Source organism: Stegodyphus dumicola, chromosome 10 (genome assembly GCF_044657685.1).
Source record: "Stegodyphus dumicola isolate Sdum_Otavi_A_Nest chromosome 10, ASM4465768v1".
In the NCBI taxonomy this organism is placed as follows: Eukaryota; Metazoa; Arthropoda; class Arachnida; order Araneae; family Eresidae; genus Stegodyphus; species Stegodyphus dumicola.
The window spans coordinates 44,411,363-44,430,757 of NC_140777.1; the positions used below are offsets into that span (position 1 = coordinate 44,411,363).

The 19,395-nt window shown below is 32.4% G+C and overlaps 1 protein-coding gene across 1 annotated transcript in view; it reads left to right on the forward strand.

Moving 5' to 3' along the window:
• Positions 1-19,034, forward strand: part of TyrRS-m (Tyrosine--tRNA ligase, mitochondrial) — a 107,790-nt gene extending 88,756 nt beyond the window's left edge. The window contains exons 11-14 of the mRNA XM_085824907.1: positions 1,001-1,189; positions 10,700-10,822; positions 10,909-10,946; positions 18,774-19,034. Coding sequence (XP_085681033.1) covers positions 1,001-1,189; positions 10,700-10,822; positions 10,909-10,943 — 347 coding nt within the window. The 3' untranslated portion in view covers positions 10,944-10,946; positions 18,774-19,034. The remainder of the gene's footprint in view (positions 1-1,000; positions 1,190-10,699; positions 10,823-10,908; positions 10,947-18,773) is intronic.
• The last annotated feature ends 361 nt before the right edge of the window (positions 19,035-19,395 follow it).

Consider the following 19,395-nt stretch of genomic DNA (forward strand, 5'->3'; position numbering starts at 1 on the left):
GTATAAAATATTTATTAAATTAAATGAAATAATTAAATTAAACAGAGTTATTAATTTTAAATCAACTTAACATATATAATTACATACTTACAGCAAGATATAATACAGTCGTGTAAAGAAAAATATGTCTTGACAGCAAATAGTCCCATTCTCATTGATATTAGATGCTTTGGTTAGTTTCATGGGAAAGATGTGTACTGTAGGTGGAATTCTTAAATATGATAGGATTGCTAATGTTGTCAAAGTTGTATTAACTGTACTTCACAGCAAAGCAGAATGGATCTGTAGTTTTAGTATTAAAAAAAAAAAAAAAAAAAAGATGAAACAAGACTCAGTCATGCTGCTCTATGACTACACAGTATCTTGATAACTAAATATAAACTAGATAATAAGTGTTATGAATCTGAATTGTCTGATTCATTTTTAATAAAACAATTTCAGCTACTATGAATATATTTAAGAAAATGCAATTTTTCATTTTCTTTTTTAATTATGTTTTTGATATGAGTGAATTTTTTCCTACAAATACCAAAACATGAATTTTTACATTATTACCCAAAACATGAAATTTTACATTTCATGTTTTGGGTTTGGTTCAGAAATCTTCTGTTTTTTACTTTGCGAGATTGGGAAGTATATAAAGCGTATATTCTAGCAGCTGAAATAATATCGTGGGTTTAATCCCAGTCAAATGGATTCTCTATATAGAGTTTTTAATGTACTTTCTAATGTGTAGCATAAATGTATGCCTCATGGAAGGTCTTTCAAGTCTGATGTTGTCCCATTTCACATAGATTGTGCACTTGTATATTTGAATAATTGATGAATCTAACTTTCCATCTAAATATGCAATATTTCACATGCATTATTCACTTTCTGTTATGTAAACATATCTTCTTATAAAGACTGTATTTCAAATTGAAATAAATATTTATTTTGTATGTAAGTAATTCCAAACTGTATTTGTGATCAGTTTTGTCTGAATTTTTCCCTCCTCCAGAACAAGGTCTGAAGGCAGCTGAAATATCTACAAAGGTTTTTTACCATTCTGATGTAGCGTCATTAGCAAAATTAAACATAGAAGAAGTGAAACAAGTTTTCCCACTTTCAGCTGTATCAGAAATTCCATTCGAAGCTGGAATATCCATTTTGGATCTAGCAATGAAAGCTGGTTGTTTCTTAAATGAAGGTAGGATTATAAATATTTAATATGTGTTATTTTCAATTTGGGTTAAAATATAGCATACTGGAATATTCATTTTAGCTGCTGATATTCCTCAAAATAATCACTTATAAATTAAAAAGTGATTTTTTTTCTTTTCTGTTGTGTGTTAAAGTTGTGAGGATTATGAATTTTATACAGGATACAACAGAACTGATGGTTACAACTTTAAGGTGTGATAAAATATGGCAATAATTTTCATATTATAATGCATGTTGGAATATGAAATGTGAATGTAGAAATACAGTAGGTAAAAAGAACATGGAGAATGGGAAGTCAATTTAATCACAGATATTTACATGAATTGTTCAAATGAATAGGCAGCAACACAGTATATGTATCTCATTGACAACAGGTCGTGTTTATGGGATGCAGATATGATTCTTTTGACGGCCCTGTCTCCAGAATTAGTGTCACTGTTGTAACAGTTTATCACATCATTAAGTCATGGCATACTGGCATACCACACATTTTTCAAAGTTCTCATCTCCAGTAAAATAAGCCCCCCCCTTAAAAAAAGAGAGAGAGAGAAGTTTCTGTATTATATTTCAACAAAGAATTACATACTGAAATTTGACCAAGCATGTTCTACTTTGTTAGAATGGGATATCCATACATCACAGCTGCTTACATATCCAGTCTTCTTTAAATGATTGTGCACAGTAATTTTTAGAATATTTAATCTGTCTGCTAACTCCTGAATTATGTGACATGCATTTCCAGAGACTGCTTTTTTTAGTACATCCTGATTTACTGTCCACTGTCAGCCAGAGCAAACATCATCTTTAAGGCTGAAATTTTCATACTTAATTTTTTTTAAATCGCCTTCAAACTGTTTCTTAAGAAGCAGCACTTTGTCCATGTGCAATGCAGATGTTTGACTGGCATTTTTTCCCCTTTTTTAAAATAAAAGAGCATAATGATGAAAATAAAATTTTCAGTTTTCCATTCTGAACACTGCACTGAAATAAAATTTAAGCCACAGCACATACTGGACAATACAGTGTAAGCAGAAAAGACCATATCCCATATTAGTCAACATATAAAACACTTGTATTTTTTTTTTTTTATGTTCATTGTGCTAAAAAATGTAATTTGATAAAATAAAAATGTTGAAAAAATATTTATTTAAGATAATGATAAGAGATTAAGATAATCATGGTTGGTATATATGAATAAATCAGTTGCTTCAAATAATTATTTTTAAAAGTAAGAACATTTTTTGCAAGATTACCTGTACAGTTGTATTATTTCCAGATCAATTGGGATAATCAAGGCTCTACTGGAATTGTGTGTCATTTAACAAATCCATTTGAAAGAGTTTATGTTTTCTCAAAATGCTTCTTAAAGCTGCAGTTCAAAATAACTTATCTTACTAAATAATGATGAAACAGCAAACATAAAATTTATTCCTTGATAATTTCTATGATGGATTTAAAAGTAGAATGTTGCAAACTTAGTCTTAATTTCAAACTGATAATTAGCAATAGAATCTTGATTAAATGTTCTGAAAATGAAATAAAAAAAATATTGGGAAAAATACTTTCAGTATCATTATATTTATATTAAATTTTTGGTAATATTTAAATTAGATTTTAGATAAAATATATTGATTGCTATTTGAATATCATTAAACCTATGAGATTTATCACATCACTGAGCACTACTAAAAGTTTACAATTGTAGAAGAAACTACAACTTGTAGAAGAAAAATGGAAGCTGAAGTAGATTTCAGAACTGCTAAACAGTTCTAATCTACTCCACTAAAATATGAGATGTAAAGAAAAAAAAAAAAAAAAAACTGGGGCACGTTTTTCCATTGCTAATCGATTTTGCTTTTTTTTTTTTTTTAAGAAGAGTTTCAACAAAAATCAATTTAATTGCTATGTAGCAAGATCAGATATAAACAGCTCCAAAATTTACTTTAGTAAAACATTTTAAATTAATTGAGCTATTTGCACGATTTTGGCAGTTATGAAAATATTTAATTATAGTTTATTATCATTTTTGTTGAAAGTCTGTTTAGCAAACCTGGAATTTATGTGTGTTATATTATTCATAATTTAGATCTTGAAACTCTGGATGCATTAAGATGTCCTCTATCATCATTTGATATGCATATTAAAGTATAAAGGAAAAAATTCTATAATTTCTTTCACTATTAGTTATATAGTAAATAAACACATGCAAGTATGTGCAACTGTTCAAATATATGAGGACAAATCCAAATATAACTTGATTAAATTTTTATTAATAGAATATACACTAGTAAGATTGAAAATACTGTTGTTATTTCTTATCCTCGTGATCTGAGAGGATCTCAATCCTTGTCTATAAATTCATAGTGACTATAAGTGTCTGTGCTTGGCCAATGCCTTGAGCACCTTTTAGATGACAGTTTGACCTAGCTGTGGCACAATTTTGATAGCAGATGGTTCCAGGGGTCTCCTACTCCTCTTCCTTTGCCATCATGCTTTCGAGAGAACTTTCAGCTTCACAGTGTCCCCATGCTGCAAAGATACAATATACTCATTTGCATTTATGCTTTCTCCAGGATTCGAAACCAGGCCAAAAGGCTATGGTTGCTGGCTTCCCTTGTCAACTGGGCAGCTTGAAGACGCTTCATTTTTAATTCATGCTTCATTTATACAGTTAGTTATCTCAGAACTTCACTAATGCTTAGATTAAAATACATGTATATATGTGTGTAACTGTGTAGCTGCTGCTACATAAACTGCTTTATATCATTGCTGATACTTGAATATCTTACCAGCAAATATTTGCTTGCATGTGCATTTGATGTGCTTATATGTTTGCTGAAGGGGTTGGTATAAGGTATCCAAAAAATTTCATGCGATAGTTTTCAGTGAGAAATGACAGTCTAGTCATTTTTGCACTCTTTGATACTAACATGTTCACTTCAAAATGTAGTTCCTACAGACTTGACTGACACATCTCACAACTCTGCACCTACTGACTTATTGATGGAAATGTCAGCATTTGGAATCATCTTTAAAAAAATGTCCAACACCTTCTATTTGAATTTCAATTTTTGCTGCAGCAGCACAAGCTTTTTTGGATACCTAATATTTCTGTTGCTGCCTGTTTTACTGTCTGAGGAATACCTGCAGAATTTTTACCTTTAATAATTTCAAACTGATGCCTGTTTTATCTTCTGAGGAACACCTGCAGAATTTTTACCTTTAATAATTTCAAACTGATGCCTGTTTTATCTTCTGAGGAACACCTGCAGAATTTTTACCTTTAATAATTTCAAACTGCTGCCTGTTTTATCTTCTGAGGAATACCTGCAGGTTTTTCATTTTCAATAATTTTAAACTGATAATTATTGCTTTTTCTTCTTCATGCACACTTTCACGTAGAAGGCCATCATGGTTATTGCTTGCTGCATCATACTTCCCATTTGACAAACAAACCTATGCTTACCAGTATCTCAAGATATAGGATATACCTGTGGTACAACCATCCAGTATATGAATTTAATCTGTTCTTAAAGGTTGTTCATAAACCAAAGCAGTTCTACCCATAGGAATTAATATAAAATGGATTAATTCGTTCCTGAACCACAGAAGATTCCTTATTTAAAATTTATTACAGTACTTTGTATGCAAGTTCATAATCCAAAGTCAGTGGAAATCAATAAATTTAAAACAAGAAAGATAACCACAATATTAAGCAGGTGAATTAGGCAAAAGTTTAATTTTACAGTAAACTACAAAGAAGTATAGAAGTGGTAAATGGAAATTTAAGATTCTATTGTTTGGATGTGAAATTCCCTTCCATAAAAATGCCTTTATGCACCACCTTCTGAAAGGAGTGCTGCTTTAGAAGGCATCTTTTATCGTTTCTTTGCCTCAGAAATCCACTGTGCCTTAAGCACTGTGCCTTTTCACTTAAAATTTGTGCAGTGTGATGCATTGTTGCTTAAGTCTTAAAATGTTTCTAATGTCATGACATTGCTATTGAAAATGTATATGTTGTAGCTTCCTACTTCTCTGTTAGGACGATAATATTCAATGAACACTTTGCATCTTACCCCATTTTTTACAAATTTCATGCATCAGAGATAATTTTTTTTCCTTGAAGATATTTCTTCCTGTTTTGAAGACTTTTGTTGCTTCTTCTGCAGTTGTAGTTCTTTCTTATTAAGCTCATTTTGAAAGACTTTTGTGTCATCATTGTTAACTTCTAGCATATCATTTTGTCTAGAAACAATATTATAGATAACAAAAAAGCCCTACAACTCTCTGCAACTCAATCTGGCCATAATTTTCTGCAAACTATATTCTTTCTCCTCTATATCACTTACTTCTTTCTAGACCCTGTGGAGCTATCAACAAGAATCATTAAAATGACATTTCTAGAAGACCTTGAATATTAATTGTGTTTTGTGGTTACTTCAAAACACTGAAGAACTATATGTCGCTAACATGAATATAAATTAAAATGTCATTCATTATTTGAGGCATTTTTTGTTCAGATAATTTGTTCACGTAATGAGGTATTCATGTTCCAAGATTCCACTGTATATGATTTTTTGATCAAATCATATTAAGTTTAACTTTTGATTTTCTTTCATATGAATGAGGTATGCATGAGTAACACGTGCCTACAAGAGTGTTGATAGCATTAACTAAAAAAGCAATGTTAATTGAAATAGATATAGACAATTAATAATGAAATTTAATAAGGAAAGGTAACATAGTGGGATACATTATACAATAGTTTAAGAAGGACAGAGCGGGAACCCAACACAGATGAGGGCACCGAAATTGACTTATCCCAATGAAGCAGAAGACTGAAATGTAACACGGACTGCTGGAGAAAAACTCGTCAGTCCGTAAGATTGCCATACAGGTTTACTGTCTTTTGCCATTTGGCAGTTATCTCTAGAGTTTTTGCATTTGTATCGCCTGTTTGGTGCTGCCGCTGCATATTCCCTCCGCAATGTCAACAAAATGTGACATACTGATGGGAAGGTCTGATTAATCATCCAGAATGGATGGTACAAATTTTTAAAGGTTTTTTCACACTCTGGGAGACAACTTGAGTCCATAGTTATAAAAGCGGGTTTCAGTCTATCTATGGAGATCATTTGCTTAATCCCTTTTATTTCGAGATCAAATGTTTTATCTCGTCTTGCTAGCGCTTTAAATGGTCCATTATAAGGAGCTTAGAGTGGCTTTCTATCTCCATTATGTCAAAAAAAAAAAAAAAAAAAAAAAAAAAAAAAAAAAAAAAAACATGTGCGGAGTTGTTAAGTACAAGATGAACAAAACAGCTGCTCTGGCCATGGCTGGAAGTCGTGGTTGGGCAGACACTGGCAAAGTGGGATTTTAAGTCCTCCACAAACTGTTTGGGAGATGCATCCCTAGGTATTGGATAAAAAAATTCTCCTGGGAGACAAATAGTCTTTCTGTACACAAGTTCAGAAGTGGCTGCCCCTGTGTCCTGCTTGAGAGCAGAGTGGAAACCCATCAGGAGCATTGGAAGGGCTGCCACCCAGTGACTCGTATCATACACTTTTAAGGCAGCTTTCAGCAGACTGTGAAACTCCTCATTAAGTCCATTCACCTGTGGGTGGTATGGAGACGTCCTGATCCTCTTGATTCCCAATAATTGTGAAAAGGCTCAAAATAAGCTGCTTTCAAACTGTTGCCCTTGATCAGTACTAATAACAGCCAGACAGCCAAATTGAGTAATCCAGTGGTCGTAAAAAGCCTGTGCTATTGTGCATGCAATTATGTCTGGTATGGGTACCGCTTTGGGTCATCTAGTAAACCTATCTATCATAGTTAAACATTAATCATTATTCTGAGAAGGAGGTAGCAGACCAACGAGGTCAAGGTGGACGTGATCAAATCTCTGTGATTGGTTTGGAAATTTCATTAATGGGTTCTAGTATGTCTGCTTACTTTTGCTTTCTGGCATGGAATCTACTGTCATACGAAGTTTGCACAATCTTTACGGATGGAAGACCAAACAAACCGAGAACATATTAACTTTGTTGATATTCGAGTGGCGGGGTGAGACAAATTGTGCAATGTTGCTAAAACTTTCTCATGAAATGCCAGGGAAGTGAATGTAAGGGCAGGCGGCACCTGCTGACAAATCGCAATATATTGGTAAGCTACAATTAGTTAAGGTAACATTTTGAGTTGTAAAATTTTTTAATCTTTAAGTAAAATTTGTAATTCTGGATCGATTTGTTTCATTTTAGCAATTTCCTCATAGATGATAGGGTTAAGCATGCTTATCACTTCTATGCACGAAAGTGCATTGGCAGCAATATTCTCCGAACCTTTTATATGATGAACTTCGGTTTTTAATTGTGAAATAAAGTCTAACTGCCTAGCCTGATGAGGTGAACACTTATCCAAATGCTGTTGAAATGCATACGTAACTGGCTTGTGATTGGTGATTAAAGAAAATTTTACTGCTTCGTATAACTTAGGATTTAGCCTATGTGGCTTACTTATATGCAGGAGAACCGTTTGTTTTAATGTAATGAACCAAGCTATGCTTTACTCTGCCCAAATCAGATTTTAACTTCAATAAGTCGGAAAAGTCTTTCAAAATTCTGTGATATGGTGAATCGCCTGATATTAGCTTTACCGAAAAATAATTTTCAGAATCGGAAAGAGAACCAATTCGAGTTAATTTTGTAATATTTTCAATGAGCCTACCTCATTTTAAATCCATTAAAAGGTAAAAATGTTTTAAAAAATTGGCTTCTATTATAGGCACGTACATCGGTGACTAAAAACTTCCAAGAAAAGTTTCGTCTGAGTCCTAAATTCACGTTTAATAATTTTGTACCGTACATAGAAATTCTGGAATTATTCACAGCAAATAATTATAGCAAATCAGGATCAATTTTCTTAAACCTAGAAGTCGGTGGGACAAATGAGACATCTGAGCCCAAAACAATAAAAAAATGTTAATTTAATCTGTTATCGTAAAAAAGCAAATGACATGAATGCGCGACTGCCGACAAGTTTCGATCGACAGCTGCTACTACTAGTTTTCCTGGCCTATAGTATTCTGAAAAGAAGAAGAAGGTACTCAGCATTTTCATGCATTATTACCAAATCGTGAATGAAAATAACAATAATCGTTAACACGATCTCATAAATGATCATGTGAAAAACTGTGTGGTCTCTTATGTGGATCCCAGGGGAATTTATTTCTTGTTTTTCCACAGGAAAGTCGCTCGAGTTTACTTAGCACAGCCATTCCGCTCCTTAAAGCCTTGAGATCTTTGAGGGAAATGGAAGAATCGTTCAGATCGCTGGGGGGGGGCTCACCGAAGCAAACATGTTATTGTTCATTGGCGTGCGCACTTCAGCTATTTTTGCTAAATTATCCAAGGATTCAAAACTAATTGACAGAATTGCGTGCACCTCGGAAGGTAACCTTTGCAGCTGTAATGATTTTTTAAAAATTGTATATTTAAAATTGTATTAAAAATTGTATTATTTAGTATACAGTTGTATATTTTCCACCCAATTCTCTCATTTTTTCTCAATAAGTGAGATGGTTTGTCATCTCCTAAATGCAGTTCAGAAATAAGCCTGCATATTTTTTCTTGTTTTCCGAATCTGAGAATTCCGCTATTAACCTAGCTTTTAGGGCATTATATTTTTCCATCACGGGGGGGTTAAATAAAATATCTGAATGGCGAAAAGAGTGTCGGTGTCTATGGAAGAAATCACATAGTTATATTTTGTAATATCATTGCTAATCTTTGCTATAGCAAAGTTACTTTGAACTTGAATAAACCTATGTCAAGTTTAACATTATTTTTCCATAAAGGGGGAATTTTAACCACCACTTGTGAGATTTGTGGATCCTGAGCCACCACATTATATTCATCGTTGGTTTAGCTTTCCGATCCTGGCATGGTTAACAATTATAAATATTTTGTAAATCATTAACTGAATGACTTGCACTATGCTTTAGGACTTATGTACCGTATCCTAATAAAGTCATTCAATATCTCAATAAAATTGCAAGCACAAATATTACACAAAGATCAATTTTTAAACAATGAATAATTAAGTTTAAATTAAAACTATAATTTTAAAGCAAAACTCATCGCAAAAATGTATTGAGACCAATCACAAATTGGTAAAAAAAATTGACCTCATACCTGTAAATCCTCCTTAACAGTGTGATAAACCACATGTAATCCATACGATAAAATGAGAAGGAAATTTAAAAAAAAAAAAAAAAAAAGTTTAGAGTATAAAAAAGAGCATTCTCATCAAAATAAGGCAGATTTTTAGCTTTATAGCTATTAGGAATCTGAAATAGAAGGCGTGAGAGACAGGGTCACCAGTGAGGTACCCGTAAGTAACACGTGCCTACTAGAGTGTTGATAGCATTAACCAAAAAAGCAATCTAAATTGAGATAGACATATACAGTTAATAAAGAAATGTAACATAGTGGGATACATTATAATAGCTTAAGAAAAGACAAAGTAGGGACCCAACACAGACATGGGCACCGAAGTTTACTTATTCCGGTGAAGCGCAAGATTGAAGTGTAACACAGAAGACTGCCGGAGAAAAACTCGTTTATCCCCGTCAGCCTGTAAGGTTGCCATACAGGTTTACTGTCTCTCACCAATTGGCGGTTTTCTCTAAAGTTTTTCCATTTGTATTGTCTATTTAGCACTGCTGCTGCATGAATATACATTAGATAAAAGGCTGTAGTAAAGTGATTTGTTATGTGGTTACTTAATAAATTACTCAACTAAAATGTAATTCCTAGAAAATTGTATTTTATTGTGGAACATTTTTGTTACATTTTACTGTTTTTCTTTTCTGTTTCTGGTATTTCATTTTATTTATTGATATTTTACAACATTTTACCAATCTTTTTCAGTGTATGGTAGTTTTTTAGTTATTGATGTTTAATTTTATTTTGATTAATTTATGTCTTTCATCTATATCTTGTCTTGCTTTTCTGTTATTTCAATCATCTTTACATTTGGTTTACAATTAGCAGTATTTATGACTTTTTTTTTTTTTTTAACAAATGGTGGGCACTTGCTTATAACGGCATTGGCCACTACTAAGGCCAGAAACAGTGATCAGTTTATTGTGGAGGCACCTAATAGGCGGCCATCCTTTGAAGGGACAGACAATTTTACATCCATGTCTTCTCCAGGATTCAAACCCTTTGGCATCGCAGTCAGGCTCTGCTAACCACTATACCGTCTGGGTGGTTGTTTATGACACTCTAGGGAATCTTTTTTTAATAAACTTAGTTAACCTAATAAATTAAAAAAGTATTTTTCTTTCATATTATGTATATATATTTTTGTACATACATGTGATAGAAAATATAAGAGAAGATTTCACGTAAAAAAATATTTGTAGTAAATCATTTCTAATTTTCATTATATTAATAATAGGGCATACATATTTAGATCTTTATTTTTGTTTTAGGTGATGCAAAGCGTATTATAGCTGGAGGAGGCTTGTATTTGAATTTTGAAAGAATAACTTCTGAAGCTGTGCTAGTACCTAATCATCACATACTACCAAATAATATATCTTTAATACGAATAGGTAAAATATTAATTAAGCATTTGGTTGTAAACTGCATAAGTATTTTATTTTTACACATTAATATATACATATATTTTTTTATATAGGAAAAAAGAATTATTATATTGTGATATGGAGATAAAAAGTATGTAAATTATAATTCTTTATTAGAATCTAATAATCTGCATTCTCCCTACAAATATATTTTGCTAATGATATTTTCATAAAATATTCTGAATTGATGTGTGTTTTCTATTAAAAGTTTTTTATATTCAGAGGATAAGAATAATTTTGCAAATTGTTATATTTTATTAAGTATTTATCAAATTTACAGTAATTTTGAAACATTATTTCTTATAATATCAGTGCCATTTTTCTTTCTTTCTGAAATTAATATATCAACATACAATACAAAGCTTAACATTTTAAAATTTCAGATTACATGTAGTTGAATCTGTCTTGCATCATATTCTTCAGTTTATCTCTTTTTTTTTTTTTTTTTTTTTTTTTTTTTCAAATTGTGTTACCTGAAATGAGCAGAAAAAAGTTTCAAGTAGTAAAAAAAAAAAAATCGAGTTAATGAAACTTCCATAAAAGTCTACTGTAAAATACCTAGGCTACTACATAGATAACAATATAAATAGGTTTAACAAAGCAGGATAGGATATTATTGCATATATTAATGGTGATAATTAGTTTAAAATGTAGCAAATGTAATTAAAATCTAGAAATCTAATTTCTCAAGGAATATTTACCTAAGATAAAATGCTGTATATAGCAGAATGAAATCAAGTGGTTCAAAAGACAATTAGAAGGCAAAGATCCACTTGAGAGTGGTAATGGAAATTAATTAAGTGTTTTTATCCATTTGGTAATATTATTTTTACCCTTTTCAATAGATTTAAATAGCAATCAATAAAATTTAAATTACATTTTTCATGTCCCAAACAGTAATTAGAATATATATAAAATTTATATATAACAATGCTTCAGTTAGTTTTTTTGACACAAACTTTGTCTAAAATGACATAAAGGAATTTTTCTTCCATAGCCTCAAAATATGTCTAAAGACCAATTGTAAAAAGTTGTGCAAATAGTTTTACAGCTTTTTGTGTTTAAAAATTGATGTAATTATAAGCTTTTCACAAAAAGGGGGGGACCAAATTTTAGCTTTTTTGTTAATGCAAACTTCCTTTTTATACATCTTTAAATGAGCATGTGCTAAATTAGGGGTCTTCAACCTGTGGCCCGCTGAAGTCATTTTAGTGGCCCCATATTTTAATCTTGAAGAAAAATTGAAGAATTTTAATAAATTTTGATTTCACGAAAAATTGCCTTGTGAGCGTTTTGTCATAATTTTTTTCTCTTATTCTTGATATTATTTGAGATAAAATTTTCCAAAAATGATAAGTTCTTCAAAAAATTCACTTTATCTTATGTAATTTTAAAAACAAAGAGTTTGACTACACATAAAATCTCAATTCCATAAAAAGGGTAGATTCTTATCTCTAACACGTTTACAACAGATGTCAATTTTTCGTCAATACTTCGCCAAAGATGACGTTGAGCGTGCTGCTACTATAGAGGGGAACAGGAATAAATTAACAGAATTTTATTTCTCTTAATCTTGCAATCAGTTATCAAAGAGAACGGTGATCATAAACATGCTGTTTGATTTGGTGATAAGCAGATTTTCTCCAGTTGATTTTGAGCTAGGTTACTCACGTTCTAAAATTCAGAGTACACAATGGCAAGCCGTAATAAAAAAAAAAAAAAGAAGAAGAAAAATTGAAGGAAAAGTGCTCTTTTATATATATATATATATATATATTATATATATATATATATTTTATATATATATATATATATATATATATATATATATATATATATATATATATATAAAGAAAAGTGGTCAGATCTTTATTTTTATTGTTGTAAATAAGGGTAAGGCAGTTTGCTTTACTTGCATTGACAGCGTAGCTGTGATGAAGGAATACAACCTTCACCACAACGAATAAAGAATCTGAAAATAGTGTTCATGTTAGTTACGTGATTGCAGAAAAAATTGCTAAAAGTGGAAAACCTTTTGCTGATGGAGAACTTGTAAAAGAATGCTTTCAGAGTGCAGTTGATGTGCTTTGTCCATCACAGGCTCAAGTCATATAGTATATTAGCTTGTCTGGTGTGACAGCAGTAAGGTGCATAGAGGATCTCGCAACAGATATATTCAGAAAATTAAAATCCAAATGCAAAAAATTTGAGTTTTAGCAATGGATGAATCAACAGATACTGCATAAGTAGCCATTTTTATTTGTAGGTTTGATAGAGACTTCACAAATGCAGAGGAAGCCAGTGTCTTTGCACTTAAAGGTACAACACGAGGAACAAATTTGTATTCGAGTCTGACACAAACTTTGGAAAAATGTGAGTTAGACTTCAGTAATATGTCTGCTATAACTAGGGATGGTGCTAAATCTATGACTGGAGAGAAAATAGGAATAGCAACATTACTCAAATCTGATGTGAAGGGAAGTGGAAATAATACTAGGATGACTTTCCACTGCATCAATCCACTAAGAAAATTTGTGCAAAAAGTCCTTCTCAAACCTTGAACATGTGATGAATGTTGTTGTAAAAGTGGTTAATTTCATTCGGTCTAAAGGACTTAATTACAGGCAATTTCAACAGTTCTTGAGGGATTTGGAAGCTGAATATGGTGATGTTGTGTATTACGCGGAAGTACATTGGTTGAGCCAGGGAAAGATGCTTCTGCGCCTGCTTTCTTTGAAGAACGAAGTTCAATAATTCATGGAATCTAAAGTCAAATCTATTCACGAATTCAGTGATGAGAAATGGTTGAGAGACTTTGCATTTCTTGTCGATATTACAGGTCATCTCAATAATTTGAACTACTGCTTACTGGGAAAAGATCTACTTGTTCATAATCTTTATTACTTTGTGAAAGCTTCTTTTGAGATAAATTAATCCTGTGGGAAAGCCAATAAGAATTCCCCTCACTTTCCAAAATTGATAGTGTGTAGAACTCTACAACATGGAATTCAAATAATTATATACGAAGCACTTCAAATTTGAAAGAGGAATTCAAAAGCAGATTTTCCGATTTTTCGTGAAAATGAAATGTTTATGAAAATGTTCTCCTTGTCATTTTCAGTAGACATTGGAAGTGTTCCACCTGAACTTCAATTAGAATTCATAGATTTATAGTGTGTCTCTGCAGTAAAATGCAAGGTCTTTGAAGATCCTACATTAATTGATTTCTATTCGAAGAACGTGACCGAAGACAAGTATCCAGGAATTCGTAAACATGCTCTCTTCATGTCTTCTATCTTTGGCAGTGCCTACATATGTGAACAATCTTTTAGTAAAATGAAAATCCTGAAATCAAAAACACGGCTGACAGAGAGACATTTGGAGGAAACTTTACGAATTGCAACAACATAGATTAAACCGGATATCAAAGCTTTAATCAAGCAAAAACAATGTCAAGTTTCACATTAAAAACTAAAGTAACTACCATCTTCCTCCAGTAATGTAAGTTTTTTTCTTCTTTTTTTATTGTAAATGCATTTTATACCATTGTTGTACAATCATCTTTATACTTTTTTTTTTTTATAGTTAAAAAAAGTTGCAAAACATTTTAATTCAATTTTCATTTGAATTTTTGCACCAATGTATACAAATCTGCAACACTATCTCTTCGCTTAGAATGAATTGCAGGCTTGCAAAATAAACCTCCCTTTTCTATGTAAATGTTCTGACTACACTATTTTTTTTGACAAACATGTGGCCTGAGGATCTTTGCGAATTTATTGATGTGGCTCTCGGGCGTGAAAGGTTGAAGATCCGTATGCTAAATTATACTCTTCAAGTGAAATTTTGTTATACAGTTTTATCATTGTATTTTGGCAGCTAGGGGAGGGTGAGTGGATGGAAAGACTCTCTTTTTATATTTATATTTTTTAACATTTGTTTTGTAATGCTGGTGCAGTATTTACAAAATTTCATATTTAGATATAATTTCAAGTATATAATTGAACTATAAAGGAGAAAATTGGCATGGGTTTCAAGAAAAGTTTGATTTTGCATCAAAAGATGTATTTTAGCACGTTGCTCTGCATATTGTTACGTTATTTTTTTCTTTCTTCATATTACGTACGTATAGGGTTTGTGCGGATTTGGAGTGAATAATGACAGCAGCACTCGATGAAGTATCAAAACACACTTTATTGACCAGTATTATTCAAAACAGCTTGAATATCACATTTACAGTTGTCGAAGATCTACTATAAACTCGCTAAAACAATCAGCAACACAGCCTTCAGGTTATCAGGCTATCACGGTGAAGACAGCTTCACTGCAAAGCACCAGAGTACAGCTCCCGACTCCACATACTCTTGGTCACTCTCGGAACTCCACGTACTCTCAAGACTCTCCACATTACAACTCGCGATGCATTGGGCGATACACTAGAGTACAGCTTCCGACTCCTCAGTTTAGTCGTTTCCGGATCTCAACACACTCTCTCGATGATGCACTAACCGCGATATACTAAGAGACTCTTTCGGTGTACTCAACAGCCAACTCAGCACTCACTGACTGTCTATCAACTCGATGGACTCTCAATAACTAACTGACTTGATACTAATTCTCTCTGCACTGCAGTTCTCAGATATATTTCTGATATGCATATCACAGTCTGTAGATTCAGTCCTTTCCGACTTTTCATCCACAGAAAGATCTGAAACAGTTTGTTCACCATTCTGAAGTTTGTTCGCATCATGTGCACAGTTCACGTTGGTATTTTCAGCAGCTGGTACATGCGCATTTTCCTCTGTTTCCTGGGAACCAGTTCCAAATTCTACATGAGTCATGAACAGAACATGATTCTTCACAAACACAAGTATCCAGGTTTAGAATCAAGTTCTTGTCTACACAACCTGCACTATGAGGTGCACACATAATTTGCAAAGTGAGTGAATTTTCTTGCAGTACTGGAGCACTCTGCATAAGCTGTACATCAGCTTCTTCCATCTCAGCATGACATGAACTTTCAGATTGTTCAATACTTGCTAACTGCGACTTCATAACTTCACTATCAGTTTCTACTATCTTGACAGTCGTATTTTCACTTTCTTCTGTCTCTACTTCAGGCACTTTAAATCCAGAATTTTATTTCCAGGAATTATTTCTTCACCTCTTTCAGAAGCTTTACAAGCCAATTTTTTTTTCTTCATCTTTACAAAGAGTATTATCAGTTTCTTCCAGTTCAACTTCAGACACCTGAGGATGAGAAGCGTCTTTCACTTCTTCATGTTTTTGTTCTTTTTCCTCAATCTCCTTAGATGTTTCATCCTTCATTTCTTGATCTTTCTCAGACACTTCATCAGCTACTCCATTCATTTCTCCATCCTTCGATTCTTCAGACACCACTTCTGTCATTTCTGCATCTTCTTTTATGGCTCCAGTTTATTCTGCAAGCTCAATTTTCAGATCTTGTATTTGCTCTCGCACTTTTTTTCGGCCGGCTTTCATCTTGTCTGGCTTTCATATCAACTGTCATCTCTTCATATCCAGCTTTTATCTCCTCATATCCGGCTTTTATCTCTTTCAGTTCGTCTTTGATCTGGGCTAAGTCCATCAAAGTCTTCCTTTCCTCCACCATGGCTTGCCTCTGCACACTGGCATTCACTCGCAAATCCCACTTCTGACACTAGTTGTTACGTGATTTTCTTCCTTCACTTCATGTTCGGGGTTTGTGTGGATTTGGAGTGAATAAGGACGACACTACTTAATAAAGTATCGAAACTCACGTTATTGGCCAGTATTGTTCAAGACGACTCGAATATCACATTTACAGTCATCAGATCTACTATAAACTCGCTGGAACAATCAGCGACACAGTCTTCAGGTTATCAGGCCATCACAGTGAAGACAGCTTCACTGCAAAGCACCAGAGTACAGCTACTGACTCTGCTCGATCGTTCTCGGAACTCCACATACTCTCGATACTCTCCATGCATTCGACAATACACTAGAGTACAGCTCCCGACTCCTCAGTTCAGTCGTTCCCGGAGCTCAACACACTCTCTTGACAATACACTAAGAGACTCTTTCGATGCACTCAATGACCAACTCGGTACTCACTGACTATCAACTCAATGGAATCTCACTAACTAACTGACTCGATACTAACTCTCCGTGCACCAGCAGGGTTTATATAGCTTTTGGCTTGTGTTCGAGAGCATTCTGGGCTAAACCGGTAAGAATTTGTCCAGAAGGTTCTCCATCCGTCTATGGCATATCGCCAATTTTTGTCGCCAAATGTGGCAACCCTGCCTTCCCTTGCCGTTTTATGGCAACCCTAAACCTGTCTTGCGGGGAAGCTATCCCACCGCGCCTAGACATTTCGTAACAATATAAATCCTAAATAATCCCATTTATATATGTAAACTGTAAATTAAATTTTATTGATAATTATCAAAAACCAGAGTTTGTATTAAAAGATGTATTTTAGCATGCTGTTGTGCATATAAATCCTAAATAATCCCATTTACATATGAAAAATGTAAATTAAATTTTATTGATAATTATCAAAAACCTGAGAAATAGAACTTTTTCCCTTTTGTTTTCAATGTATATGGACATATATTTTCAATGTATATGGACATGTATTTGCAATTTACATTACCCACATTTCAATACTGAATTTTTCCCCCTATTTTAATGCATTGACTGCCACAGCAAAATTGGATAAAATACTGTGTCGGGCCATTTTTTTTTTAATTCCAGTGTTTTCTTGTTTCATTTGACCTAAAAATCAGTTCAGTGCCTAGTATTTATTTGAACTGGTTTTTGCTTTTTTATATTCACATTTCATTTTTAGTTGCATGATTCCAAACTTCTATATTTTTATATTTATAACAGATTACAGTTTATTCATCATAAAGTAACAAAAGAGTTCATTGTCTTGATAGTAAAAATTAGGCACGTAGTGTGTTAGAATAAATATAGTAAAACAGCATAATATAACCAAAAATGAATAACTTAGTGAATGTATAAACATCTCAGAATGTACCACTAGTCTTGCACTCTTTCAACAAACAAAACAATCCCCTTTAATTAAAACTTCGTTGTCTTTGTTGCATTATTTTCAAGTGGACTGTATTATAAATTTAAAATACAAACACCATTTAACATTTTTAATATTTTTATTTAACTTTTTAAATTTTGCTTCCAATGAAGCATCGAAACAAGCGAGCGACTAAAGGTTTATAAACTACATTATCGAAGCAACATAGCATTGCCATATTAAGCAATACAAATATAGCCAATTTAATGGCGCAGACAATTAGCTATTTTACAGAATGCAGTTAACAGTTTTACTTCCACATAAATGATTATTTAAAAGTTACTGCTGTAAAATATGTACTAATTTATGGGGAAAAGCTTCCAGAAGCTGAAAAACAAGAACATGGAGCAACACTCTGAAGCTGTAGAAATAATTTTAACCATATAAGTTTGTGTGTTTATGAAGCACTGATGACTCATATGACTTCAAACAATATAAAACTCGTGAATTTTTTTCAATGCACCTATCTATGAAAAGTAAAGCCACTGTGAATCATCAGTGATGCATATGACAGTCAAGGGGTTAATAATAGCTAAAGATCAAGAATAATAACCTTTTAAAAAGTGAGTTAATTGAGCAACTGACTTTCTAAAAGTTATTACCCATTTTATTAGTAAAAAGATAATCGATTGTCACCTGACCCCAAAATTACTGAATTAGTTAATCATATCTCCTATAATATATGTTAAATTTCAAAATAATTTTTGAAAAATGTGAATATATTATATGCAAGATTTTTATTTATCCTATAATATATGTTAAATTTCAAAATAATTTTTGAAAAATGTGAATATATTATATGCAAGATTTTTATTTCAGGTATTCTGTTGTATACAATAAATATAAAATTATAAACACAGCTTGGCGTCTTAGGATCCATTTCTCCTTTGACATGTCTCTTATCATGATCTATTCTTATATAGTCTGGAAATTACAAGAGTCATATGTAGTCATGCATAAATTTATTTACCTTGTTATCTGTGAGCCACATGTAATTATTACATAATTTTTTAATATGCCTGTAAGTTTGATATTAAATTTACTCCTGAAATAAAAATACATTTTAGGAGTTAAAAATGACTCTTGAATGTTCAAAAATGAAAGAAAAATCACTTCAGTTTAAAGAATACACTCTTTATTTATAGAATTAATAGATACACTCGTCATCAGAATTACAGGATAATGAAAAAAAAAAATGCTCTCTAAGTTAATGTTGCAACAAATGCCAAATACTGTAGTTGTTTATGTTAATTAAATACAATTGAACACAAAATTTCACTTTCGTGCATACATTAGCACAGGAAATATGCAAATTCAGTGATTGAAAATGTGGTTCGCAATGGAAGCATGCTCTGAGAGTAATCCATATTCAGTATTTATGGTCCAAAAGTATCATTTACATGAAGGTCAAAAATAGCAAACAATTGGTAGAATCGCGGGA